General features: G+C 34.7%; 4 protein-coding genes across 8 annotated transcripts in view; 1 reads left to right on the top strand and 3 right to left on the bottom strand.

The window, feature by feature from the left end:
- Positions 1-334: 334 nt before the first annotated feature.
- On the bottom strand, positions 335-5,858 carry LOC115440897. Its single transcript, XM_030165397.2, has 3 exons — positions 4,088-5,858; positions 3,044-3,176; positions 335-1,004 (listed from the first exon to the last, which is right to left on the bottom strand). Exons 1-3 carry the CDS (start codon positions 4,964-4,966, stop codon positions 949-951), a joined length of 1,068 nt encoding a protein of 355 aa, XP_030021257.1. The 5' UTR covers positions 4,967-5,858; the 3' UTR covers positions 335-948.
- A 4,448-nt stretch (positions 5,859-10,306) lies between these two features.
- LOC115440873 (survival motor neuron protein) lies at positions 10,307-22,799 on the top strand. 5 transcript variants are annotated; one of them, XM_037436405.1, is made up of 7 exons: positions 10,307-10,514; positions 18,009-18,150; positions 18,926-19,120; positions 19,580-19,762; positions 20,337-20,455; positions 21,132-21,280; positions 21,685-22,799. In XM_037436405.1, the coding sequence occupies exons 2-7, from the start codon at positions 18,087-18,089 to the stop codon at positions 21,710-21,712; spliced, it is 738 nt and encodes a 245-aa protein (XP_037292302.1). In that variant the 5' UTR covers positions 10,307-10,514; positions 18,009-18,086; the 3' UTR covers positions 21,713-22,799. The 5 variants fall into 5 exon arrangements, with proteins under 5 accessions (XP_037292302.1, XP_037292303.1, XP_030021229.2 ...); XM_037436406.1 differs by having other exon boundaries at positions 10,309-10,514; positions 18,947-19,120; XM_030165369.2 differs by having other exon boundaries at positions 10,338-10,354.
- LOC115440896 lies at positions 11,379-13,841 on the bottom strand. Its single transcript, XM_037436575.1, has 4 exons — positions 13,668-13,841; positions 13,160-13,483; positions 12,020-12,170; positions 11,379-11,506 (listed from the first exon to the last, which is right to left on the bottom strand). The coding sequence occupies exons 2-4, from the start codon at positions 13,469-13,471 to the stop codon at positions 11,379-11,381; spliced, it is 591 nt and encodes a 196-aa protein (XP_037292472.1). The 5' UTR covers positions 13,472-13,483; positions 13,668-13,841.
- The window catches only part of LOC115440872, a 43,437-nt gene continuing 40,661 nt past the window's right edge, over positions 22,253-25,028 (bottom strand). The window contains exon 4 of the mRNA XM_030165366.2: positions 22,253-24,850. Within this exon, the coding sequence (XP_030021226.2) occupies positions 24,745-24,850 (106 nt within the window). The 3' untranslated portion in view covers positions 22,253-24,744. The remainder of the gene's footprint in view (positions 24,851-25,028) is intronic.

The following is a 25,028-nucleotide window of genomic DNA, read 5'->3' as shown; positions in this document are numbered from 1 at the left end:
CAAAAAATCAAAAAGAAAATTATTTGAATGAAGACGCTTTCAGTAGATTCAGTGTAACCAAATTCAGATTCATTAGCATACTTTCAGAAGCCGCCGTCCAAGCTTGGACTGAGCTGTCGAAAATGATATCCCATTATAATATTACAATATTAACCCGTCATGACTTGTCAAAATTTTATTTTCAAATATGTACAGGTAGCTGAATGTTTGCCGCCAAACATTGACAGCTACGCGTGTGACGGAAAAATAACCTTATTATGTAGTATATAAGGTTATAATCCCGTGACACACGCAAATGTCATGTAGCTGTCTTGGCTCGCCGGCGAGCCACGAGAGACCAAGAGTTAAAGATGAAAGAGGGAAGGGGCACTTTAGGGACCAAGCAAGCATAGCTATATCTAAAATACGAGGCCTAAAGATGGCGGACCTTTCATTCAGAATTACCCAGAGAAATAGATTCAATGCAATCTAAACTAGAAACTAATTCTGATAAGATGGTTTCAACTGTTACCTTATCACCTAATTTCAGAAATTTTAATAAATGTGATGTAACTTAAAAATAAACATAATGACGAACAGTTATTATTTGATTTACGATTTAATGTTCATAAAATTTAGATCACATCTGATTATTGTCTACTTTATTGACGTACTTTTCCGATGATAATTTGCCAGCCATGCCAATCACCATCATCAGACCTTCTACAATGAAAGTTTCTAGTATTCCATTTCTAGCCGTAAGCTCAGATGCTCTTTTGGCTACTCCCTATTATTTTGGCTACCAAGGCCTACAAGCTCCTTGTCTATGGTAGACCAAGCCGTGATTCCCTATGGCTCTAGTTACTTGGTGAAATTCTAAGATGGTATGAAGCAAGTGTCATTGCTGCAAAATCTCGGTATTAATGATGTGCTACTAATATTCTTTTACCTTCTTTTTGGTATTATTGTTTAAGCGTAGGTCACTTGTATCATGCAGTTTCCAACCACATATCCATTGTACATCACTGTATTACTGATTAAGGAAATTATTTTTATTTGTTTCTAGCACGGATATGCCAACGCGATCTATTTGGATGGAATACCGTTTCACAAAAGCGTGTGGTCTTTCACAAAATTCTTGCGATGATCAGATTTCCAGAGACCAATCTCATCGCGATTTCTTTCTTATTGGTATAATTTATTTTTATTTATCCCCTTATCTGCCAGTCCGAGCTGAATTTTTCTAATCAGCCTCCGGGCTGGAATTTGTGTCTGATATCACAAAGGGCTCTCTCCCTATCACATCATGGGATGGAATACACGTGGCCGAAAGTGGGTACACCAGTTGCATCTCAATCTACCCCTTCGACGATAAAAGGCGCGAGGAGTGTGTGTATTCTTTAAGACTCACCGAGAATTCGGAATTGTGAGTGTTTATGGGCAGATTAAAATAATAATATCAGCCTTGTATTATATACTGTCACACTGCTGGGCACGGGCCTCCTTTACTGTAGTAAAGGAGACCCCTGCCCAGCCCAGAGAGGTATTAGACCTTAATCCACCACGCTGTGTGTGGATTGCCAGACTTTATATACCCTCAAAATTGTTAGAGATCTCAGGTATGCAGGTTTCCTCGCGGTGTTTCCCTTCACCGTTAAAGCAAACAATAATTCACAAATACACACACTTATAATGAGCACATTGCTTAACATCAATTGACAATCATACGCTAACTTTTATTATATCTATTCTTAAAATAATGCGAATAGTTTCATGATTTTATTCCAGCCCCATATTCATATTATTTTTACACCGTCATTCACAAGAAACCAAGTTCTTGCTGACCGTATTTAGTCTTTATTTCGCGGAGAATTAAATAAGCAAAGTTTTACCGATAATCAAGTTTTCTCGCTTCGTTAACACCTATTGCAAATGAAACTAATAAGTTTCCTTACACCAAGATGTGGTTGTCACGTATACAAGATTTCATTTGTATTGATTTCATATTTCTTTAGAATCATTGAAGTACACATAAAAATGTCTTAATTAATATATGGAGTGTAATGTCTTTAGGAGCCTAAAGAGACACAGCGTATAGTTGATAGGACGGTTTATTCCCAACTGCCGTATTATAATGACATTCTTACAAACTACCGCCGAAAGTTACAATAATATTCCGCTTAGTGTTGCATACACTACATGGAGTTCCCTTGATATTGGCGAACCTATCGCCTCAAACTCAAATTCGAGACTCTGGGCTAATTGAGCAAACCCTATATCACCCGACCCAGGCATGGACCACGTTGTCTTGGCATGGTTCGACGGCAATACTACGATAACCACATCACACACAACACCTATTTATCCCCGAAGGGGTATGTAGAAGCGCAACCAGGGCACCCACTTTTCGCCAAGTATGTACCGTCCATGATACGATAGGGGGCGAGCTGATCGCCATATTAGGCACCAATTTTAGAGTCCGGGCTAATACTAAGTAGAAAAACCCAAATATTACTTTGCCCGAACTAAATGGGAAGTGGGGATTCGAACCAGGATCTCGGATTGCTGCCATATCGCGCATGCAGTACAAATATGTCACCAAGGCAGTCTACAAGTCGAGGCACGCTACTCAAATAATCATAATAATAAACATAATAATCTCCTCCTAGCCGAATTTCGACCACGGCGGCCAATCCCAACGGAGATCAGCTAGGTACGCAGGATATAATATAGTGCACAAGTGTGTGCGCAATACACAAGTACACTCTCTGTTCCTTCACTCTCATAGTTCGGCGAGACGGCAAGCCGACATTACCGGAGAGAGATCAGGCGCAGGACCAACGGCTTTACGTGCCTTCCGAGGCACGGGATTATTACGCCGCCAACTTCCTAACTCCGAGCTGCGACTGAGTAATTTTTGAGATGGAAAAACCCAGTCACAATTATTTTAGCCCGACCCGGGATACGAATCCAGGACCTCAGCGCGGTAGTCGTTCTTGTACCATGTACAATTACAACTACGCCACCAAGACAGTCAAATAATGAAGTATTGTTAAAAGGATACAAATACAGCGCTCAGCTTGCTGAGGTGTCGCGAATGTTACAACCGCACATCTTTGATACGGGCAATGGATCGACATCACTTTTCCACATTTGTTCAATCTTTCGAGCAACACGTTGAGTGTGCTTGGTGGTATCTAGAAAGAAATATCAGGGTCATTTATCTCATTGGGGTTTTTTTTGGGAATCCGCAGTCGACCAAGGAAACCTGCGTGTGGGGATACTGGAATCCCTCGGTTTCGCGACTACAGGGGCTTGGAGGAAAGTTGGGAAAGAATATCTGGAGAAAGAACTATTGGGGAAAGAAAAGGCACTTTCTTAGGATGGAAGGAGAGGCCAGGAAATGTTCACGAGCCCTCATAGGCTTCAATATGTAGTTACAACCATGAGGTATACACACTGAACTGTGTGCCTTGAGCCACGGCAAATGTCCCCCCGTGCATGCATTCGAAGTAAGGCAACATCAATGTATAGGGTGTGTAGATGCAGTTCTGATTTGTCCTTTTTTTATGTCAAGCACTACAGAGTGGATGCACTGTAGCTTGGAAAGCACTATGCCGTTCAGATAGAGTATCAAATGGCATAAGAGGGCTATCTCGTTCGACATAATCATGACGGCCTACTGAGCGGCTGCTTTACGCTACGACTTATTATAATTCATTCTTGTTAAGTTTCAATCCATCAAGCCTAATAGCAAATAGTCCATAATTCGCTCAGTATTTGATTTCTCGATTTACCTTGCATCTTGGAGGCTATATATAATATGTTTATACTCCCAAATCATCATAAATATTAGTTATCGATCTAACGAAAACATCGAGCTATTTATTGCATACTAATCACTAATATTAACATATCGATGGTTGGCACGCCAATTGACTCGAACAAGATTTTTTTGCGGCAGAATTTTAAAGCCATTTCGAATCAACACATTTTTCTTAATTTATTGGAACTAGTCTAAATTTTTCGAAAAACAATTGTCGATAAGTCAATTGTCGTGCCAACTGTCAATATTAACACAACATATAATTATTATCCGAATACTTACATTGTTTAGTACGACTGTATTGCGTATTTCAGGTGGTGTGATTTCTATGATAGGGTTCGAAGCATTTGGAAAGACATTATTTTGTCCGACGGTAGCGGCCTCAGGCTGTGCGAATTTTACGGGGTTGGGCACATTTTGGAAAGCCACGTCTCTACGAAAGTCAGCTACACAAGTATTCCCACCTACATTGATACGAGGGCTGTTTGGTGGGCCATTAATAATGGGAGGAGGTTGAGATATAAACTGCCAATCCTGATTTTGAGCTACGTCCATATTTGGAATCATATCTGGCATAGGAGCTTGTATAGCTTGATTGGGAACCGAAGGTACAGGAGGCATTGGCTGATATTCATTATTGTGCCACAAGCCTTGAGGCTGAAGTGCATTCTGAGCCATAACGTGGGGTTGAGAAGGATTACAATGTACATTTGCGTTTTGAAGCACATTTGTAGGTGGAACACTCGTATTGGGAATATTGTTTAAGCCGACAGAGGTAACCGCATCGTGCATAAGATTAGGAGCATGAGGTGATATAATATTTTGGATGGGCAATCCCGGAACATGCTCTACTGGTCTATAATTCCTTATCTCAACCCCCCTTATAAAATCTTGTACAAGGTTAAAAGGATTAAACACAACATTTTGGGATGCAACATTAGCCGTATATTCATCTACATCAACGAATAAAAGGGAGTTTATCAAAGTAGACTTTTTCTTGACCAGTCTATCGTATTGAACAGCTATGTTTGTCACCGGCTTCCCATTCTTTCCTAGCCCGGGACCTAAGTCTCTTAGACCACGGGGTAGTGTATCTTCACTAGATCCTTTATCCATAGTGATACCTAGCTGCAGGCCATAAAATGTACGGCCATTGAACATGGAGATTGCCTGGAATGAATGATTATTTGTCTTAAATGAATAGAAACATGCAAATTAGTTTCCATTTATAAAGTAGGCACCATAAAATGAAAATTCGCAATTTGAAATTCATCAGGATATGCATACAAAAGCATGAAACAAAACATATCCCTGTCTCAAACACGTACGATGACGTCGTGTTGAGTTATACGACTTCCAAAATACAAAAAAAGTACATACACAGCATATAACTATACGTACTCATTAGCAGCATTGTTTTCCTGTTCTATTTCTCCAATTCGTCTATATTATGCATTGTCCGGCAGCTTCTCGTATTTACTTCCAAACGAACAGCCAAAACAACCCTTTTTTCATTTATAATCTTAGTAAGATAAGAAAAGTAGTAACGTACTTTTAATATCTTGAATTGTTCTTTTATTAATTATAAGACTTCTAGACATTATGAAACGATGATGAATAATAATAAATAATAAAATATATTAAATACTCACCTGCACTGCTTCTAATGGATGACTGTATGTAACCTTTGCACACTTGAAAATACCATTTTGAACATTAAAGAACAATATGCGACCTGCAATCTTCAAGAGTTTCTTCAGCTTAAAGTTGCAGCACTTAAACTGATTAGAACAAGTATCAATCGATAATGAAGTGACATTATTTTGCAGATTTTATCAGCAATTTTTATTTAAAATTAACTCCTCGGTCACATGATGGACTGAAGTGTTAGGTGATCAAAAGTGGGTGTTACATTAGTTACCTTCATTTATAAATTACACAATTAACAAGAGTTGAGTGAAGGTCCGATAAAATCTGCAAACTGTTTTATGTAAATGTGTATCTTTCTCGTAAACCAAAGAAATCAATCCAGAAAGTAAAAAGGGTAACATTGCAGTGGCGAAGGGTCTATATAATCCTATTCCTGCCGGCTTCCCTTATTTAGAATTTATTTAGAATATAATAATAATATCAGCCCTGTATTATATACTTGCCCACTGCTGAGCACGGGCCTCCTCTACTACTGAGAGGGATCCAATTATCATTTTTATTTTTTGTTGTAAGAACCGGGTTCTTAGCAATAAATTACAATCTAGTCTATAAGACTAATAAGAAATACAATTCTAACTTAATTTTCTAGGTTCTAATTATTATGAAAACGATTTGCAGAACGAATTTATGCATATTAGTACCTATATGTTGGTTACCTTACGGAAAATTTCACCATTCGCCACTGTTGAACATTGTCTGCATTATTTTGTTAGACATAACACCAACAGTTTTACACAATTTTATATTCGCAATGAGCATAATTTCAATATATTTCGCTTGGTCAACAAACCCAAAAGACTAGAAAAAGGTAGGTAGGTAAAACCCAAAAGAGCATAACAGACTGTTCTGAAATTCGGAAAAAAAAATCAATTAAAAAATAAGTGGAAAAATAATGAAATAAGTAACTTAAATAAAATAGCACTTATCTTTATAAAATCAAAATCTACATCCGTCACTGAAGATCTTCAAACCACCTTAAATAAATAAAATAAGTTATAAAAAGCAAAGAACAAAATTAATCAAAAATATCATAATATATTTTAAAAGTTTATTTACATTTTTACATATATATCGTAAAAATATAAATATAAAAAATATAGCAAAACTAATCACCTTCAACAGCGAAGCTCAAGACCCAAATCACCGGTGGAATTCAAAGCAAGAAATCTCAAAATCACAATATTATCATTGTAAGCGACATTCGATATTGACATGCAAATTTCAAATGCGCTACAATTATAGGGCAATTGCGATTTACTTACGTTGAAAACATGAACCCTTTTACTGATGGGTGGTGTTATGTTGAGGCTATGCAGGAACGCTAGTCTCAAACCGTACAATCCTTCTGGATCCTCTGACCAGGCGTCAACATATGGTTTCCTGTAAATCACTCCCGACACATAAGTAATGGGTCCATAGCTTTAAGAGTTCCCAGATAAAAGGGTGAATAAAGCAATATTGCAATTATTAACCACGCAAATTAATTGTAATGTAAATTACTTATATATCACACACACTCACGCTCGAAGGGGAAGACAGAGACGCAATGGGTACACCCAATTTTCGTCGTGCGTATTCCGTCACATTATGTAATATCACTTTGCTTCACTCGAGACTAAAACCCGAGACATACGCACCGCGGCAGTTACTCATAAGATTAATAATCCTAACAAAAATAATTAGATAAAATTCATTTGGTTATCTATTTTGTCGACAGTCTATTTTTCTTTGCACACATTAAATTCAATTGGTTCCTTATTACTGTCCACGTTTTTGTAATAGACATTTGTCCCATCTGTCCTGTTATTTAAAAATAAAATGCTTATGTAATAACTTTATTTACATGTAAGAGAATTTTCGACACATTAACTATCGGTTACTCTTTTTATAGTAGGTATATGCGAGTACAGCCGAGGGTCATAAAGTTATAACGTTATCAAAACATATAACTTTATTTTTAAAAGCAAATGAAACCTATTGCTTAAAGGGGTTTTTTAATTATTTAAGCAGTATTGCTATAATAGCTAACCTTAATTTAGAACACCCGTTATTTCAAAGAGACGGATATGCCCCATAGACGGAACAACCCTATTCTCTCTGCGGAGGCAAATCCGTCTTTCCTGACCTTATATGTAATAATAGTTACGAGAGTGTGAAATTCTTTGAATATCGGAACAGAACCAGTTTAAAATTAAAAAGACCACAACCTATTTTACTGAAATACAACGAAGATATCACCAGCAAACAGACCGATACGAAAGTCAATATCAACTGCCTCAAACACGGTTCTTTTATAGCAAAAATTGCAAGTCACGCCACAAATACCCTCAACAAAATATTTTTGTTCTAACACGACCTCTCCTGTCATCCTCCTTGTTCCTGCAACTTGCACTGAATAATCAAAACAGCAACACATTGTTCCGTCTATTCTGACATTGCATTAAATCATTTCCAAACTTTCTGAACAGCAAACTCATTGGTACAATTAAATCCACCTACGAAGTATTCTGGACGTCATCTCCAGTTACTATCATACGGTAAAACGAGATCTCATCATTAGCGAAAATTACAGAGAAATAAAGAAAGTCATAACCCACAAGCAAGGTTCACTAGATTTTATAGTCACCGATGAAAATCCTCTGCTCTGGAGCAGTTAGCATCAACGACATTTACACAACCGCACAGTCACTTTGCTCGGGATACCTGGACAGTTTTCTCACTATGAGCAGCACACGTATAGGGGACTCTTCCTTTTTTTTACTGTGACTAACAAGATAAGCTTGCCGTTCGCCTGATGGTAAGCAATACGACCGCCCATAAACAGTAGAAACACCATCCAACAACTAAAATTACAAAGTATTGTTTGGTATTCTACTGCACTCGCCATCCTGAGACATGAGATGTTAAGTCTTATTATTTCCAGTAGTTGCACTGGCTACAAAGTTCTTCATTCAGTTCAAACCGGAACGTGACTACTACACACTGCTGCTTGATGAATCTATCAATTATTGCTTCTATAGTCTATATTTTTCACTCTGCAGTCTACACCATCCAGTTAACGAATCAGGTTATTTTCTACTTACAATATTCCAAAATTCTTGCAATAAACGATTTATAACATTGACACTGTCAGCTCATATTTGGCTATTACGATGAACTTTTATAAATAAAATACATAAATGAATATTCGAAAAATAACACTCAAGAAAACTAGCAAAGAAAGCCATCTATATCTATAAATTATTTGTAACAACACCGTACATCAGTGTTGCCAGATTTAGCAGAAACGTGCGGTTTCATAAATAAACTCAGCGTTTAATGTTTATAATTTTATTTGAATTACACCATTCAGATTTCATCGCACGTGGGACATAATTGAATAATAACTTTTTAAATTACGTAACAATGTTTTAAGTACGAAATAAGCATACTTATCTGAATAAAATATTTTTTGTCAATTTTAGAATTCCCTAGATTGTTCTTCAATCTAGGGAATCTTTCTTCTGAGGCCGGATGGAGTCCGCCATCGCCTTAATTGCCAACGTGATCTCGATGCAATGTCGCCAAAAGTAGTTCAGAAAACGGCGGGAAAGGTGGCTGAACTATCAATGCCAAACGTACCATTAGGAAGTAGCCCAGTATAATTTATTAAAGTTATTATTCATTTGTAGAATTTTATATCTCGACTGGGACGGTAAACACAAGTTAGCCACATCCTAGTTAGGATAAATAGATATCATCAATCATTTTTGCTAACGTACCTTCTTGTGTTGTAATATTCTTGCTCTTTGTCTCATTCCTTCCTTCATTACGTCCCAGTAAACTTTACGCTTTATTATCTACTAGCGTTTCCCGCGGCTCCGCCCGCGTTATAAAATTTTTCAGGCTAAAGTTTTAAGGCCCGGGACCCTATGTTCTTCCCGGAGTCTCAAACTGTCTCCATACCAAATTTCATCTTAATACGTTGGGTAGTTTTTGAGTTCAACACGTTCAGGCAGACAGATGCAGCGGGGGACTTTGTTTTATAATATATTTTTTAGAACTTTTTAAGAGGAACAATCCCGTTATACATCATTGTTGCATAACTTTAACCGTTTACGCAGCGCACGCAACGGACGCTCTCAAAACTAATAAATTGTCCCCGTTTTTGCAACATGTTTCATTACTGCTCCGCTCCTATTGGTCATAGCGTGATGATGTATAAATAAGAGCACTCCACAAACAAAGGGCTATCCAACGCAAAAATATTTTTTCAATTTGGACTGGTAGTTCCTGAGATTAGCCATGACTGCTCCGCTCCTATTAGGTATAGCGTGATGATATATAGCCTATAGCACTCCACGAACAAAGGGCTATCCAACGCAAAAATATTTTTTCAATTTGGACTGGTAGTTCCTGAGATTAGCCATTACTGCTCCGCTCCTATTAGGTATAGCGTGATGATATATAGCCTATAGCACTCCACGAACAAAGGGCTATCCAACGCAAAAAGAATTTTTCAGTTTGGACCGGTAGTTCCTGAGATCAGCCATTACTGCTCCGCTCCTATTGGGTATAGCGTGATGATATATAGCCTATAGCACTCCACGAACAAAGGGCTATCCAACGCAAAAAGAATTTTTCAGTTTGGACCGGTAGTTCCTGAGATTAGCGCGTTCAAACAAACAAACAAACAAACAAACTCTTCAGCTTTATATAATAGTATAGAGTATAGATATAGATAACATTGCTTCTATATTACAATTTTTGTATGCGGGTAGTTGTAATTAATACAGTGCGATTTAAAAAAAAACAGTTCTCAACAAACTATCCGTGCGTTTGCTTACTTCATAGTTCACGGTAAAATATTTAATAACCACCATATTTATAACGTTCCTCTAAATTTGAACAAGAGTATACTGTATATTGTCTAAGTGTACAACGTATCAGGCTTATGCCTGATTTCCAAATTACATACTTATTGTGATTTTCTGGATTCTTGCAACGGGCTGCTAATCAGGTAAATAAGCTTGCAAAAATGTCATCCGTGTATTCGATGTAAAGATCGAGCACAAAAATACAACTATCGCGAGGGCATCCGAGGAAGTGGGGAACACAGACTACTTCTTTAGTATTCTGTGTTCTAGTAGCTACGAACGAAAGTCTTCTTTATTGACTTTCTCTATTATATCTAAATGACACTGTCATTCGCGGTTATTCTTAGGGACAAATAAACTATTTGTTAACAATTCGTAAGCATTAATTTTAAGTGTAATTTTTAACTAAAATAACATTAAAAAATCTCAAACACGGAGGTCATTGAAATTAAATTATTAATTTCAATAAGCTAATTTTTAAAAGTTCTATTCACGTATATACACTATCTAGGTCAAATTCTTTGTCGAATAAAAAACCGTTTTTGGACATCTCCTTTGTACCTTTGCCAGATTCGTAATATCTTTAAGTAGACCGGTTTTACCGCCTCGCATATCCCGTGTCCGCATACAGGTCGTCCTAATTCAAGGAAGCAAAAAAGGTCCCCAATTTCAACCCCCCTACTTTATAATATGCCGCCCCCTAGGCCTCGGCCTAAACGGCCTATTCACAAATACAAAAAAAATTAGGTATCTTCTTTAAAGAAACCTTGAATAAAATTATAACCGCCAATCAAAAGCAATCAAATAGTGGAAAATCGTCCTCCCCCCTCACCCAATACGAATAAAATGTAACTTAGTATTAAGCGAAATTGTAGCTCCTAATAGAGTACCATTAAAAAAAAAACAAAATCCATATCTTTATAATAATAATACATCATATTAAATAATTCCTAATGGTATCTTCAATTGAGTTTTTTAATACTTTTATGAGACGTTCTGGATAATGCTCAACATATAAATAAAAGAACAGATGGGATCAAAATTATCCTTTCTAAAATAAAAAATAAATATAAATATAACATAACCACATACCTGGGAGACGGATGTACCACATTACTTTCTCCCTCTACTTTCTCTGCAAAAAAATTATTATAAACTTACAAATTTGTTAACATTAGTCAAACAAATTATTTTGTACCTAATATTTTATTAGACAAACTTATATTACAAACTTACAAATAAATCACTTTACTAATTAATTATGTCCACTAAAACATATAAATCATACATTTCATATTTAAAAAGCAATAAAAACACAATAACACACCAATATGGCTATGTCCATTAATAACCCACAAGAAGCAGGTTCAATTACCTGAATTGAGGATAGTTCATGTGAAAGGTCATGTGTTCTCAAGTTTGCTGTAGGACTTACAAGGCCAATAATTAATATAAGGTAACAATTATATGACTACTTCCAGAAAAAACTTTTGCTTGCAAATGCACTATATAAAGAAGCATAATTAGTATTATTCCCAAACAAATGTTCTTACTTACTATGATTTACTAATTTACCATACATGAGTATACTCTAAAAATGATTACGACACTTTTTTCTTAAAACATGGTATCTCAAGTTTATTATTACCATCATCAACAGTTAATTTTCTTCCATCAATTTCCTTCTCGACCAATTCGTGTTTAGCTATGATTAGCTGAATGTGAGTGAAGAATTTAACCTTAACGGTTCCAACAGGACCTTGTGATTTCATAAGTTCCACCTCTTGAATGCTGCCACACTGCAACAAAAGGAATACAATATATTACAATCTAATTTGCATTTTATATACATACATATAAGGTATGTTATTCTTAATATTAGGAAGTGTGAAGCCTACACATAAAATAGCATGTTTCAGTTATCTTTTGTCTTTTTACTCAAAAAAAAAATATTTTATGTTGATATCAATATCAATAATGGTTGTTGTTTTATTTCTAGTATTATTAATGAAACATTGTCAGTAGCAGGTCATATAAAAGCTGTATAGTTGCATTATCTAGGACAAGATCCCAAAGACAAGAGAGAAGTAGGACTGGAAATGAACAAATTATCTTCAGGACGGAAAAATAACTCAAAACATAATTTCAATTTAGTTTTTTTTTTACATTTTTAGTTATTGCTTTCGGTGGAGATTTAACATTCCCACTATACCCTACTTATTCAAGGTACTCAGACTAGTATTTCAAGTAACTTGCAGTTCTGCACTTGATGTATTAAAATGCTTGCCCCAGTTTGTCCTAACAGATTCTATTACAGGCAAGCATCGGATAGTCTTTAAATGTTGCTTTGTTTTTTTATAACTTGGTTCTGAGAACCACTTGGATAGATAGAGGTACGTTATTTGAATATGTTTTTCACAATAGCAAAGCAGACATTTTATGATAGATCGTACACATTGCTACTGTTTAAGTCACAGGCTATTAAGTAGTAGGGTGTTTATTGGATCCTGTCTATACTGCATGTTCTTTCCGCAAGCAGCTTAGTATTCTAGTGAAAAAGGTTTTTAAATAATGGCAGACTATGGAACTTAACATCAAGTCATGAAAAAGTACAACACATTACCATACTAATCTGAATTGAGGTGTTTCTTTTATAAGGTATGATCTTACCCTATAATTACTCAACTATTATAATAAAATGAAATAAAATATCTGTATTATGTAACTACTTATATAGTGGTGTATAGAAGGTACTTTAGGTATTACTTGATGTTATAAATTATCTTACCTCTTTTTCTATGAATTGTTTGACTTCATCATAACTCCAAGCTGTGGGTATATTGGAGACGAACAATGTCAGTGGTTTGGTTGCTGGAGGCTTGGCTGGTTGCTGATTCACAGGGGTCATATAGAATTTTAACATTTTCTGAAATATGTCTGATAAGTTATGCATGTCGTCGTTCCCATTTTTAGGTAACATTTTGTTCATATGTCCTATTCTCTTCCTTCTCCCAATTCGGACAGGTATTCGACCTTTCTCTACATTCGAATCTTCAGCCTCATCCTTTGATTTTTCCACATTAGGCTTGCATTTCGGCATGATGAAACTTCTCTGCGCAGAAATACAAAATATATGATAGCAAGGTGTGTTCTTTTGTTAAAACGAATCACTTTTCACGCCAATGCGTTTTATCGATCGATCGTAGACGCCCTAAGTTTTACATGGTATTACATTCAATTAAAACTGTCCAGATTTTTATTGAAAACAAACATTTGTATCAATATCAAACAAGTACCTTACTCTGATAATCAAGAACTATTTCACAAATAAAATCGATACCTTCGAAAATATTCTCTGATTGATGAATGATACTGCGTTTTCAATTTTGATAGATGGGCTATTAACTCTTGGTTAAACTGAAAATTTCGCCAGTTTTCCAATTTCCCGTAGTATAAATTCCCGCCGTAGTCCTCTAGCGCCACTAAACGTTTTGTTTATCTAAATGCATTATGCAAGTGCAACATATTATCTGAAGTCATAGATTTCGAGAGGGGAATCTTGGGGAAACTTTTTATTACAATCCAATAACACAGCACTTACATACTTACGGTTGGAATATTTCAATGTCATAATAAATTAAAAGCTGCAAAGTGTATAAGCCATCCAATATTATTAAAAGAAAGATTATCTATGTAAAACTTGCAAAATATTAAAGTTAATTCGTCATTCCTGTAAAAGCCTCCGTTGCGCAATGGCGTGGCACAGTGGATGATAAGCTATCTTTGAATTAAATTGTAAGTTTGAAGCTTCGATCTCACCAATAAGCATTATAATTTTGTTTTATAGTATGCCATATTACCCAATTCTCTTTTCTTAATAGCAAGTAACTAAAACCAATGAATAGATTACTTTCAAGACGTGATAAAACTAATGAAATTTACCTGATGGATGGTGCAAAAAAGTCTTTTAATATTTCTATAACGTAGCTTTACAAAATTAGAGATTCTAGAATTATCAAAATCGAGACCAATTCGTGTACTTAGCACTTGTATAAGTAGATAAATCTTGTATCATTTTGAGTATTGGCTAAATTATGATAAGTACATCAGGACTAGAAGGATTTAAACGTATTTTTGACGTCAAATTAGGATGAAAGGTAGGTAGTTAAATTAAAATTCCTTACAATTTCATTACCTTCTGACTTATTATTTTATCTAGTTCAATTATTTATTTTAAGACCCAGTATATCTTTATTTTCATGACAAAAATATGAATGATTCCTACCTAACCAAATTTCGGTCTGGCGGCCAATCTCAACGAAGATCTGCACAGTATGAAGTAGATATTATAGTGCAAAGGCATGTAATACATAGGTGCACTCTCGGTTCCTTCACTCACACAGTCCGGTGAGACGATAATCCGACATGACCCGAAAGAGGGATGAGGTGCAAGACTGAGGGCTTTACGTGATATCCGAAGCACGGAGGTATCCATACCGCCAACTTCCTAAGTCCGAGCTACGACTGAGTAATTTTTTTAAGATGGAAAAACCCAATCAATTTTTTTGGCCAGACCCGGGATACGAATCCATGACCTCAGCACGGTAGTTGTTCTCGTACTGTATACAATTCCAACTACGCCACCGAGACAATCAACAAATATACAAAACAATAAAAATGTATTGGTTATGAGACTTGCTTTGTATTTCCTTTTTTGTGAAAGAATCTGAATGATATTATAATCAGGCATTTTCACTTGGATGAAAACATATGCAGATTGATAATGTAATATTCATTAACGGCGCGACCTAGATAATTATAAGCGTCACAAGAAAACACGAAATACATACTCAGAAGCGTCTTGCGTTAATATCTCGTCGACACAGCCCAATGGATCTGAATGAAATCTGTGTTATGAACAGATTTGCGAAGCCCGCTACTAAATATTGCTGAAATGTTCTGTCATCTGACGTTTTCCTCTTCTGCGATGTTCACGGGTGACTTGTTCTGTAATTCGGTTACTAATGCCGATTTGATTTATTCCTTTCATACATTTTTGCTGGATTATGTTGAAATGTGTCATGATCCACGCAAAAATTCTACTTCATCGCGTCGAGGCGATATTTAGGCTTTATAAAAGAATCAGTAATTCTATCTTGGAAATTTTCTTAGCATTTTTAGCAATAAGATAATAATCAATAATCGTAGTTTATTAACGGTTTGAACAGCGAGGTTCCACATTTAAATTAATCGTCTTTTAATTTTCAACAAAAGGTATTGTAATGCAATTCCACCTGGATTCATAAAATTTATATGATATATTATTTCAATTTACACCTAATCACTCGTGAAGCAGTATTCTAAATATGGTGTTTGTTATTAATATTAACACCCAAACATAAAAATATAAAGCATTCCATGCATTTTTTTTTGTCAATTATTTCGTTTTACTCAAAATCAAACTTTATATACATTGTCATTGAGTCGTGTTCGCATCAACATCACATAACACACATAAATAAAAGAGCTTAATACCAGCAGATAATTAAAACCTCGTAATAGGTAAATTAATTGCACTGATCATTAGCGACCTTCCTTGTTACCCCACATTAGTCGTAAAGGTTTTTATTAAGAGATAGAAGGGCTGCTATCTCACGTGCTTCCTTCCTTCAATATTGGATCAGTTAATGAAGCATGAATAAGCAATTACGCAAGCCATCATAAAACGACTGTTGAGGAATATGACATTGCTCGTATTAATAATATTAAGTCTTTTAGATACTCTTACATAATATGGGGTAGGCATTTATCTTGAAATAACCAATTTTAAATTACATTTGTTGCTCGCGGCTTCGGACGCTCGCTATTTATTTTAAAATAAATTAAAACATTCAATTGTTTCTCACGGGAGCCGATTTCATATTTACATTCCACAAGCACATATAAGAATTTGGACCAAACAGAATGAAGATCTTCGATATACTATGTGATGAAATCTATAATATAGTATATTTGTAAGCATAATGTAATCAACCATCTAAGGAGTTTTTCTCATCAAATTGATATAAATAAGTAAGGATGAGTGTATCAAGATTATTTCGAACCTAACATTATAGGTAAAAAACTTATCACCTTATTTATCTATTTTCAATTGTTAAACATGTATTTTGATAGACCTAAGGAGAATAATTTAAGGCAGTGCCCTTACCAAAACAGCGCGGTAACCTTATTTTTAATTAGACAATTTAAAAACGAAATTCATATGTAGAGAATAAAACATTTATAAGAGTTGTAATTTGTAAAATACAGGCAAATAATTTTTGTTACTGGAACGTCCAATAATTTACAAAAGAAGTAAAAAAAAAATCATAGTTATAAATGCAAAACACAAAGCGTTGTCCTATTTTATTCCCCTCTACAAGTTTCATATGCGGTCTAGCGTTGTTTCTTGCGATCTCGCATTCAGGAAATTAATTTCCTCTCAAAGAACAAAAAATTCTCAATATTACGTATGCGTTGTTCAAATTACGTCGTCGTGTTTTAATAACATACATTTTGACATTAGTATGCGAAGAACTTTTAGCGGATTTGCATATACAGTGTCTTGTTGTTGTGATTAGTAACAAGCTTGAAATTTAGATATTGTATTCGAAGCCAGTAATAGTTCTAAAAATATAAGTACTTAGTCGGTATTCGTAATATTTCTGATATGAATTTATTTATATTTGATATTTAAGGATTATGGATTTTACACGATGTCTGAAACTTACTTCTTTACTTTTTTTGAAAGCTTACGGGTTAAGTAATACTTTAAAATACCTCTTGCGTCTTTAATTGTTGGTTACTAAGCAAGTTTTATTTTATTTTAGAAATTATACCCGTGATATCGAACATTTAAGTACCTATGTGATATCGCCCATGTGATTCTTTTTCGGAATACTACTGTTCTCAGTAATTCGTGTTTTCTGTGATAAAAGTAATTTCGTGTTATCATAGTATTCCCCGTATATCTGCTTACTTGTATTCCACTCCAATTTTATGTAATACAATACATTTTAATGTAAGTATGCTATGAAAAGGTATTATAGCAAATTCAATTGGCTTAGAGGTTATAACCGTCTTTTTCGCAAATCAAGATTAAAAAATCCCAAATAAGTGTTACCCAGCATAAGCATATCCATCGAATCCTGTACCTTCCTGTCTACTGCCTCTTATAGTATAATACAGTGGCAAATTATACTAAATTACTCTATTTATTACAATTCAAAGTATTTCACTACTAGGGAATCCAATCTCCTCTCAGCCTCTTATAATATACTCCCAAATGCCAGACCAAGATGATATGCCAATAGAAGAATAATAAAACGCAATTTTTGACGTTAAAGCAAACTGTCAACTGTCAGTTGACAGAAAAAACAAAATCCACACCGTCGTGTATTTAAATCTCTTATTCAAATAAATTCAAATTAAAATTCTAAGTTCATAAAAATAAATTGGTGTGTAATTAAAAAAATAAAAAGTGTATAAAATGTCTCAAAGTGAAATTCTTTACGTCAAAGGAATGGTTGATGTAAGTGTTCAACAATTAAGTAGTGGTAATGCCAAGAATTGGATTTGATGTTTCTTTCGATTTCCAGTCGGAGTCCGATGGGGAAGAAGACGAGAACATTTGGGATGATAAGAAGCTGAATGATGCATACGACAAAGCATTGAAAATGGCCAACGCGGAGGTGGCCAAGCGTATTGCCATGGCTACAAACACGCAGGTCGGCAAACCAGGTTAGTTCAATAATGGAGTAATAACGTTGCATTAATAGGTGTAATTAAATATCACGAATCGCATTTGTGATTTCCGGCATTAACTATTGCCTAAAACACATAATTCAATTATATATTTTCTGTGCCAAAAATTATTCAAATCTGTAACAGTTTCTGTCGGCTTTTTACAAACTTCCAACAATTTATAATAAGTATTCATAATATTAGTAAAATTAGTTTTACACTATAAAAATGGTTTATATACTTAGGTCACATTAAGTATTCATCTAGAATGACTGAAAAGTATAGTGCAAACAAACATTTAATAAATAATTTGATTTGTTCAAAGTTTTTTGTACATTTTATAGTATTTTTCGTTTGCCTATTGTTGGGACACACACACTTGCGCAGCTATGTAAGTGCACGTGTGTAGTTGTGCGAGAACGCTGTGTCACACTATACCTCCCATATAAAAGTAACATACACCTTTGTTTAATTAGTACGTCTTACTATTTGTTATTATTACCATCTAAGTACGCCACTGTGTATTAAACATACTCTGGAGTTTTGAAATACATAATATATTCAGTGCCATCTTTGGAGTTTCATTATAGCTAGAATTGTGACTCCCATACATTACCATCAAAAACACAAACAACTCTACACCTATTGTATAATTTTAACATTCAAAGTAACATGTCTAACTACCCAATATACAAATATTTCTCCTTAAAGTCTTGTTTCATGTTGAAACAAAATTATGTAAAAAATTGCTGAAACATATTTCTAAATGTAGCAAAATTATATATTGGTCCAGAAAAGAAAGGCAAGAAAAACAAATCTTCAAGTAAACCATCATCGTCAAAGAAGAAAGGCACAGAATGGAAGGTAGGCATGCCCTGCCGTGCCATCTATGATGGCGATGGCCTGGAATACGAAGCCTATGTGCTTAAAATGTTTGATGATGAAGAGTGCATAGTTAGATTCATAGGTAAGTAACTTCATAGTGATTTCCACCACTAGCAATGTAGCAATGACAACCATTTTAATGCCTAGATTTAAACTAGAGTAAAGCATAGATTTTTGGTGCAGCTTTTAAATTCAAAATCACAGACACTACAAAATAACCTTATTAAACTTTATCATATTTGCTAGACTTTAGTGACTCAACAAAGACAACACATCCCCAAAAAGATATGGAGATGTGCAAGCAGGGCACCCTCTTTTGATGTGTTCCATCCCATGATGTAATAGGGGGTGAGCCTATCGCAATATCGCATACAAATTCCAGACTCTGGGCTGATACTGAGCAGAAATACCTGAAAATCACTTTGTCTAACCCGGGATTCGAACCCAGGACCTTGGAGCGCTGATATACTGCTTATGCAGTACAACTACGCCACCGAGCCAGTCATCACTGCACCATATAATTTCTTACTCTATCTTTCAGGTTATGAAAATTCCGAACTAGTCTCTATAAATACATTGAAGCCAACGCTAGGTAATGATGAGAGGGCTCGTCAAATGGAACAAGCACTTAATGAGAAGACAGATGATGGCTTTGGCAGTCAGTCTCCAAATTTAGATAGGATGGAATACGGCAGTGATAGAATCCCAAGTCCTGGAAGCACTGGTATACAAAGTCAAATTTTAAAGGGCTTATCATTTTTTTTAATTACATGATATGATACTTTTATACTAATTTACATTACACTTGTTGGAATTACATAATATTTTATATTAGATTGCTAGTATTTGAAATATTCCAGATAATTTATATTACTATTGTTTTGGGTAACAATTGACTTTAGTAAGTAACATTGACCCTATCTAGAAAAACAAAAAAAAATATGAAATTTATTTACAATATTCTTGTAATTAATTAAATACCAATGTTACTTGGTTAAAGCCTAAGTAATCTAAAACAATTGTAATACAGAGTATTTTTAATGCGAAGTCAAATAACTTTACTCAGTAGCTAGCAATTTGAAAACTATTTTCATTAAATTGCATTGTTTTTTTTTTGTCTACTTTTTATTTTTTTTATACCGCCTACGCGAAGGTGAGCGTTAGCGAACTTCAATCTAGGCTAAGTAAGCGAAATAATTTCTCAATATATTATTAGTTTCAAAATTACACAATTTTTTGTGTATTTTAGGCAAATACTTGTAAATTAGGTTTAATGCCACAAAAACCTTTTATTTCAGATAGGTCATTCCCAACTAAGAAAACATCAAAGAAAAAGAAGAAACATTCAAAGAATATGGGCGGATTTGAACTACCTGATATGCCTCTACCAATGCCAAATATATCAATGTTAAGGAATGTAAGTAGATAAAACTATAAACATATTTGCTAGGTCACTAGTTACTTGGATAGTCAGTCTAGATAAATATTCATGCATTACTTATTTGTACTAATAAGCTAGCAGTTTGCAAACCATTGGAAATCATTTTATCTGTAGTCACCTTATTTATTTATTTAAGAACCTCCAACGAAGGATACATGGCATATAATAAATTACAATGTCGTAGTATTTGTACAATTAACAATGTGACGTGCCTCTTCAATTATAGGAGACCACAGCACGCAAATTTATATATTACACAACAACAAATATAATCATATTAGATAGATTGTGGATGGGGCAACTGTCCAGTCTGTGCTAAGATGCTGACTTCAATTTGATAGTATCTCAGCTGATAGCAAAACTGAACATGCATTTTAAAACAAACTCTAATCTTAACTCATGTTGACAACGAACAGCCAGCCACAAAAGTATCTAAACAAATTCAAAACTTCAAATCTGTAATAATTTTGTGACCTTGGCTAAAACTTTTTTTCTTTAATAAGTTGAACTCATATTTGGGTTAATTTCATTATAGACAAAAATTAAATAAATGGATCTATTATACTTAACCTGTATAGATGATTTCAAGTTTAGAGTTTGTTCAGCTTTCGTTTATAGCTGACTGAAGATAAGCCTTTGTCATTGTTCACAGTTAGGTTCAATGGAGATGCCGATGCCTCCTCCTCCGATGTCGTTCTCAGCACACAACCGCTCAGATTCCGAGGAGCAGGCGGTATCTTCAATGCTGATCAGTTGGTACATGAGCGGTTATTACACTGGACTTTACCAGGGGATGAAGAGGTAATCCATAATTTTTTTGTTAAATAATGACCAGGATAGGGGGCTATTTTGTAACTATTGCCTGAGTATAAGATGAGAGGGCTTTGGCAAGCTTTGGATTGGATAAAGAATTTTTTTTTCTAAACTGTTTTAAGGATAATCTTAAAAAAAATATGGTTGAAAAATCTTACTAAAGAAAAAGCTAAATGAAAACTTATTGTTTATTTTTATTGAATGACTGGATCTACCAATGTAATCTAGTGTAATTGTAATCGCAATTACACTTTTACCCTTTTTTGCACAACACCTCTCAGTCTGTTTACACTAAGGTGATACAGTTGATGAGTCGATAGTATTTGTAAACATTTCGTTTTTTTTTCCATTAATAGATGGCATAGACAGTCACTATCTTATTCCTTTTTCAGAGCCAAGGAAAACCGCAGAAACATGTAAACAAAGTCACGTAAAGGGAACACAATGAAACCATTTCTTTTTCTTAAATTAATTTTATTTTAGTGCCACATAAAAAGAAATTATGTATAGAAATAAAAATAGAATAATGTAAACGAAAAAATAAATAAAATATGCCTCCAGGTGTCTGTAACTATATACAAATTTACATTTTGATGTCGTTTTAATGACTGCTATTTCGTAGAAAAAATAATGTAAAAGTGTGATTGGTGGGTTTTTTTATACACTAGTATTATGCTTATCTCTCCTATTTTTTTCTTAATTAGTCGCCGTTTGTAGGTTTTTTTTAAACATATCTTTTTTCCTTTTCAATTCGTATTATTGCAATGTCATCTAAAAAGCCCAAAAGGATTTATAAAGCCAACGCCAAATTAGTTTGTCAGAATCATAAAAACACTTCATGGTATCACTGGGTATCTTTCAAAAATGGGTATTTTTTATAGTAAAGATAACTTTTGGTATAATTAAACTCCATGAAAATTTCCCAATTATTTAACGTGGACTTATTTTTTGTGTTATAACTCTTTATGTTCTAAAAACAGCGTTAGGATGCTGGCTAAAGTTCATGCCTGCTGCTACGTGCACACTTGGTTTACGTTATACTAATGTGCAGTGGCAGTGTGGCAATTTCATTTTAACAATATGTAGAATAATCATATGTGGATTCCAATGCATTTGGATCAGTATATAAATGTGTCCTCTAACAGCTGTTTTAATAAACGAACCCAATCTTCGATTGGATTCCGAAGAGAAACTAACCGGTATTTTGTAAGCATTTATAAAGCAAAAATATTCTGAATAGTCGAAATTCGTAATCGATCGATAAAAGGGACGTTTATTAAAATCTGCAGTAACGAAGGTAATATAGATTTAGTTACTATGCATATTGGATTAAATGTAACCCCCATTAGAGGAGGCTTATGCCCAGCAGCGAAACAGTCGTATACAGGGCTATAGATAGAATTGTCTATGTAACTTATTCTCAACCAATGCCGAATTTCCTTCGTGCTATCGATGTAAAAGGTATATTTAAAAAATAAGGATCAATAAATTAATCAAATATGTGGAACATTTGTGTTTTTTTTTTATAACAAGCTGTCAACATTGAAAAATATGTTCATGAAGATATAAATGCTTTCTTAATCTTTAAACAAGAATAGAATGGCTTGCAGTAAAAGATAAATAAATATTCAACTAAAGATTCTGTAATACATTCAAACAGGAAAAAATCGTCTTTTTTGCTGACCATACGATCTGTCAAAGTAAATAATTTTGAGGATCGAAGTTTGCTTTCAATTACGCTTTAAACTGAATTTCTAACGCTACATAACATTGAAAATACAATAACTTAATAATAAAAACATGGCAATTATTTCAGGCGTTAAAAGTAACCTAGAAAACAATATGTACAGTTACCACAATATACAAAAGAACAAAATAATTTAAAGTAAAGCCTTTATAGCTGATTTACCGCCATTTTTAATAAACCATCCCAATCCCTTCAATCCATAGGTCAATCAATTCTATTTTTAGGTTGTGGCTCCATTATCAAACAATGATTTTTCCAATATCAAAGTAGGAAAAGACATAGACTAATTTTGAATATTGTCTATGATTTGAACGGTGAATAAAGCAACGGCAATACAAAATAATGGGCCAATCAGAATAGGTTATTTTTGACATGTTTAAAAATGAATTGTCTTGATTGGTTTATGTTCGGGATTGGATCTAATATTAAAATTGGAATGGCTTATCAAAATGGTCGTTAAACGAAAATAATTCATAACAAAGAGTTGTAAGATTATATAGAGCGGACATTGGGAAATACAATAATTTTGCGCTCATGCGATGGTTACCCAATCTATTATCATATTTTCTGTAAATATGTTATTTTTGTATTAATATCTAAGGACGCTGTGACATTTTGTCACGTGGACATTTTAAACAAGACAATGAATCATTATTAATGGGAATAAGTCTAAAGTTTTAAGTCGACTTTGTCACTAGGTACAATATATTTTTTCCGTATTTACCACATGGTGGGGCATTTTATTATCCCAGTCATGCTATAAATAATTCTCACGTGTAGCTAGAATTAAACATTTGGACAGGTTTCCAATCGTAGTTTAGTTTGTACCAATATAAATATTCACAATTTATTTGCGAACTTGTTAACATGACAGACGGTTTAACCGGACTTGCAACTAACTTCACTCTTGGCGAATTTACTTCTTACATACATAATTCACTTTTATTTACTGCGTTTGATGTTGCAACTATTTTTATTATACCAACACACAATAATTACCACTAAAAGTACGCTTGACCAGAAAACAATTTATATCTAAATAAATATTCTAAACTGAACAAGGCACATTACAGTCTATACAAAGATCATCTTCCATAGACACCACTAATTTAAATATGGAACACTAACGGTCGGTGCATTTTATTGCGAACATCTGCCAATCAAAAGGCCTCATTTTATTCATGCAACTCGCTCTCACGTCTCATTGGTAGATTCGAATTTTAAACTCCGAATGCTGTAATCGTTATCCGGAAATCGGGCGATTTCCAAGCTGAGCAACAGTTTGTAAGGACCTTGATTTCTATTTCAATTGTGTTCTATCTATGTCCAAGATGACAATTATGCTTTATTATGGAAAACCGATAGCAATCAGTGCATACTTTGTTCCCTTGCCGGACTCTTGCAGGAAACAGACATTCTAAAAGTTGTCTATCAATTATTAAGCGAGGAAAACTTGCAGAACTCGACTTCCGCAAGCAATTTTTAAAAGGCTTGCAGCGAGTCTAATGTGTATAGAATTACTGAAAAATTGCCGCTAGCGTAAACGCGTCTCGAAGTTCTAGCGCAATGTATTACTGTAAGAACTTGATAATCAGGTTAGCATGACGTGAGAGAATCGTTAGCAATCATAACGTGTATCTCTGCCGATCCTTTTAGAGGCAGACGCAATGGTGTCTTGGAGACGAGCTGATTAACACGTCGCGGATCAGACGAGGGTGCTGAGCTCGTGCGTGTCGTGGCTGAGGTCCACGGTGGCCGGCGGGACGCCCGGCGTCGCAGCGCCCTCCCCTGGCGGCGTGCTTGTGGGAGGTCTGGAAATGATTTTTTTTTAATAAGTATTACATTTTTGACATTTACTTCTATGTTGAATTTTAGCTAGCGTGGTCTAAGGAAGGTTAAAAATGTGTAAATCTATTTGACTTAGTATATCTTTAAAAAAATTCAACTCCGGCTCGAAGGACCATATCTTTAAATACAGTTCTGTCGATG

This window comes from Manduca sexta, chromosome 8 (genome assembly GCF_014839805.1).
Source record: "Manduca sexta isolate Smith_Timp_Sample1 chromosome 8, JHU_Msex_v1.0, whole genome shotgun sequence".
Classification (NCBI taxonomy): domain Eukaryota; kingdom Metazoa; phylum Arthropoda; class Insecta; order Lepidoptera; family Sphingidae; genus Manduca; species Manduca sexta.
The sequence above is the reverse complement of the archived record's forward strand: the minus strand, read 5'-3'. Positions and strand labels throughout refer to the sequence as shown.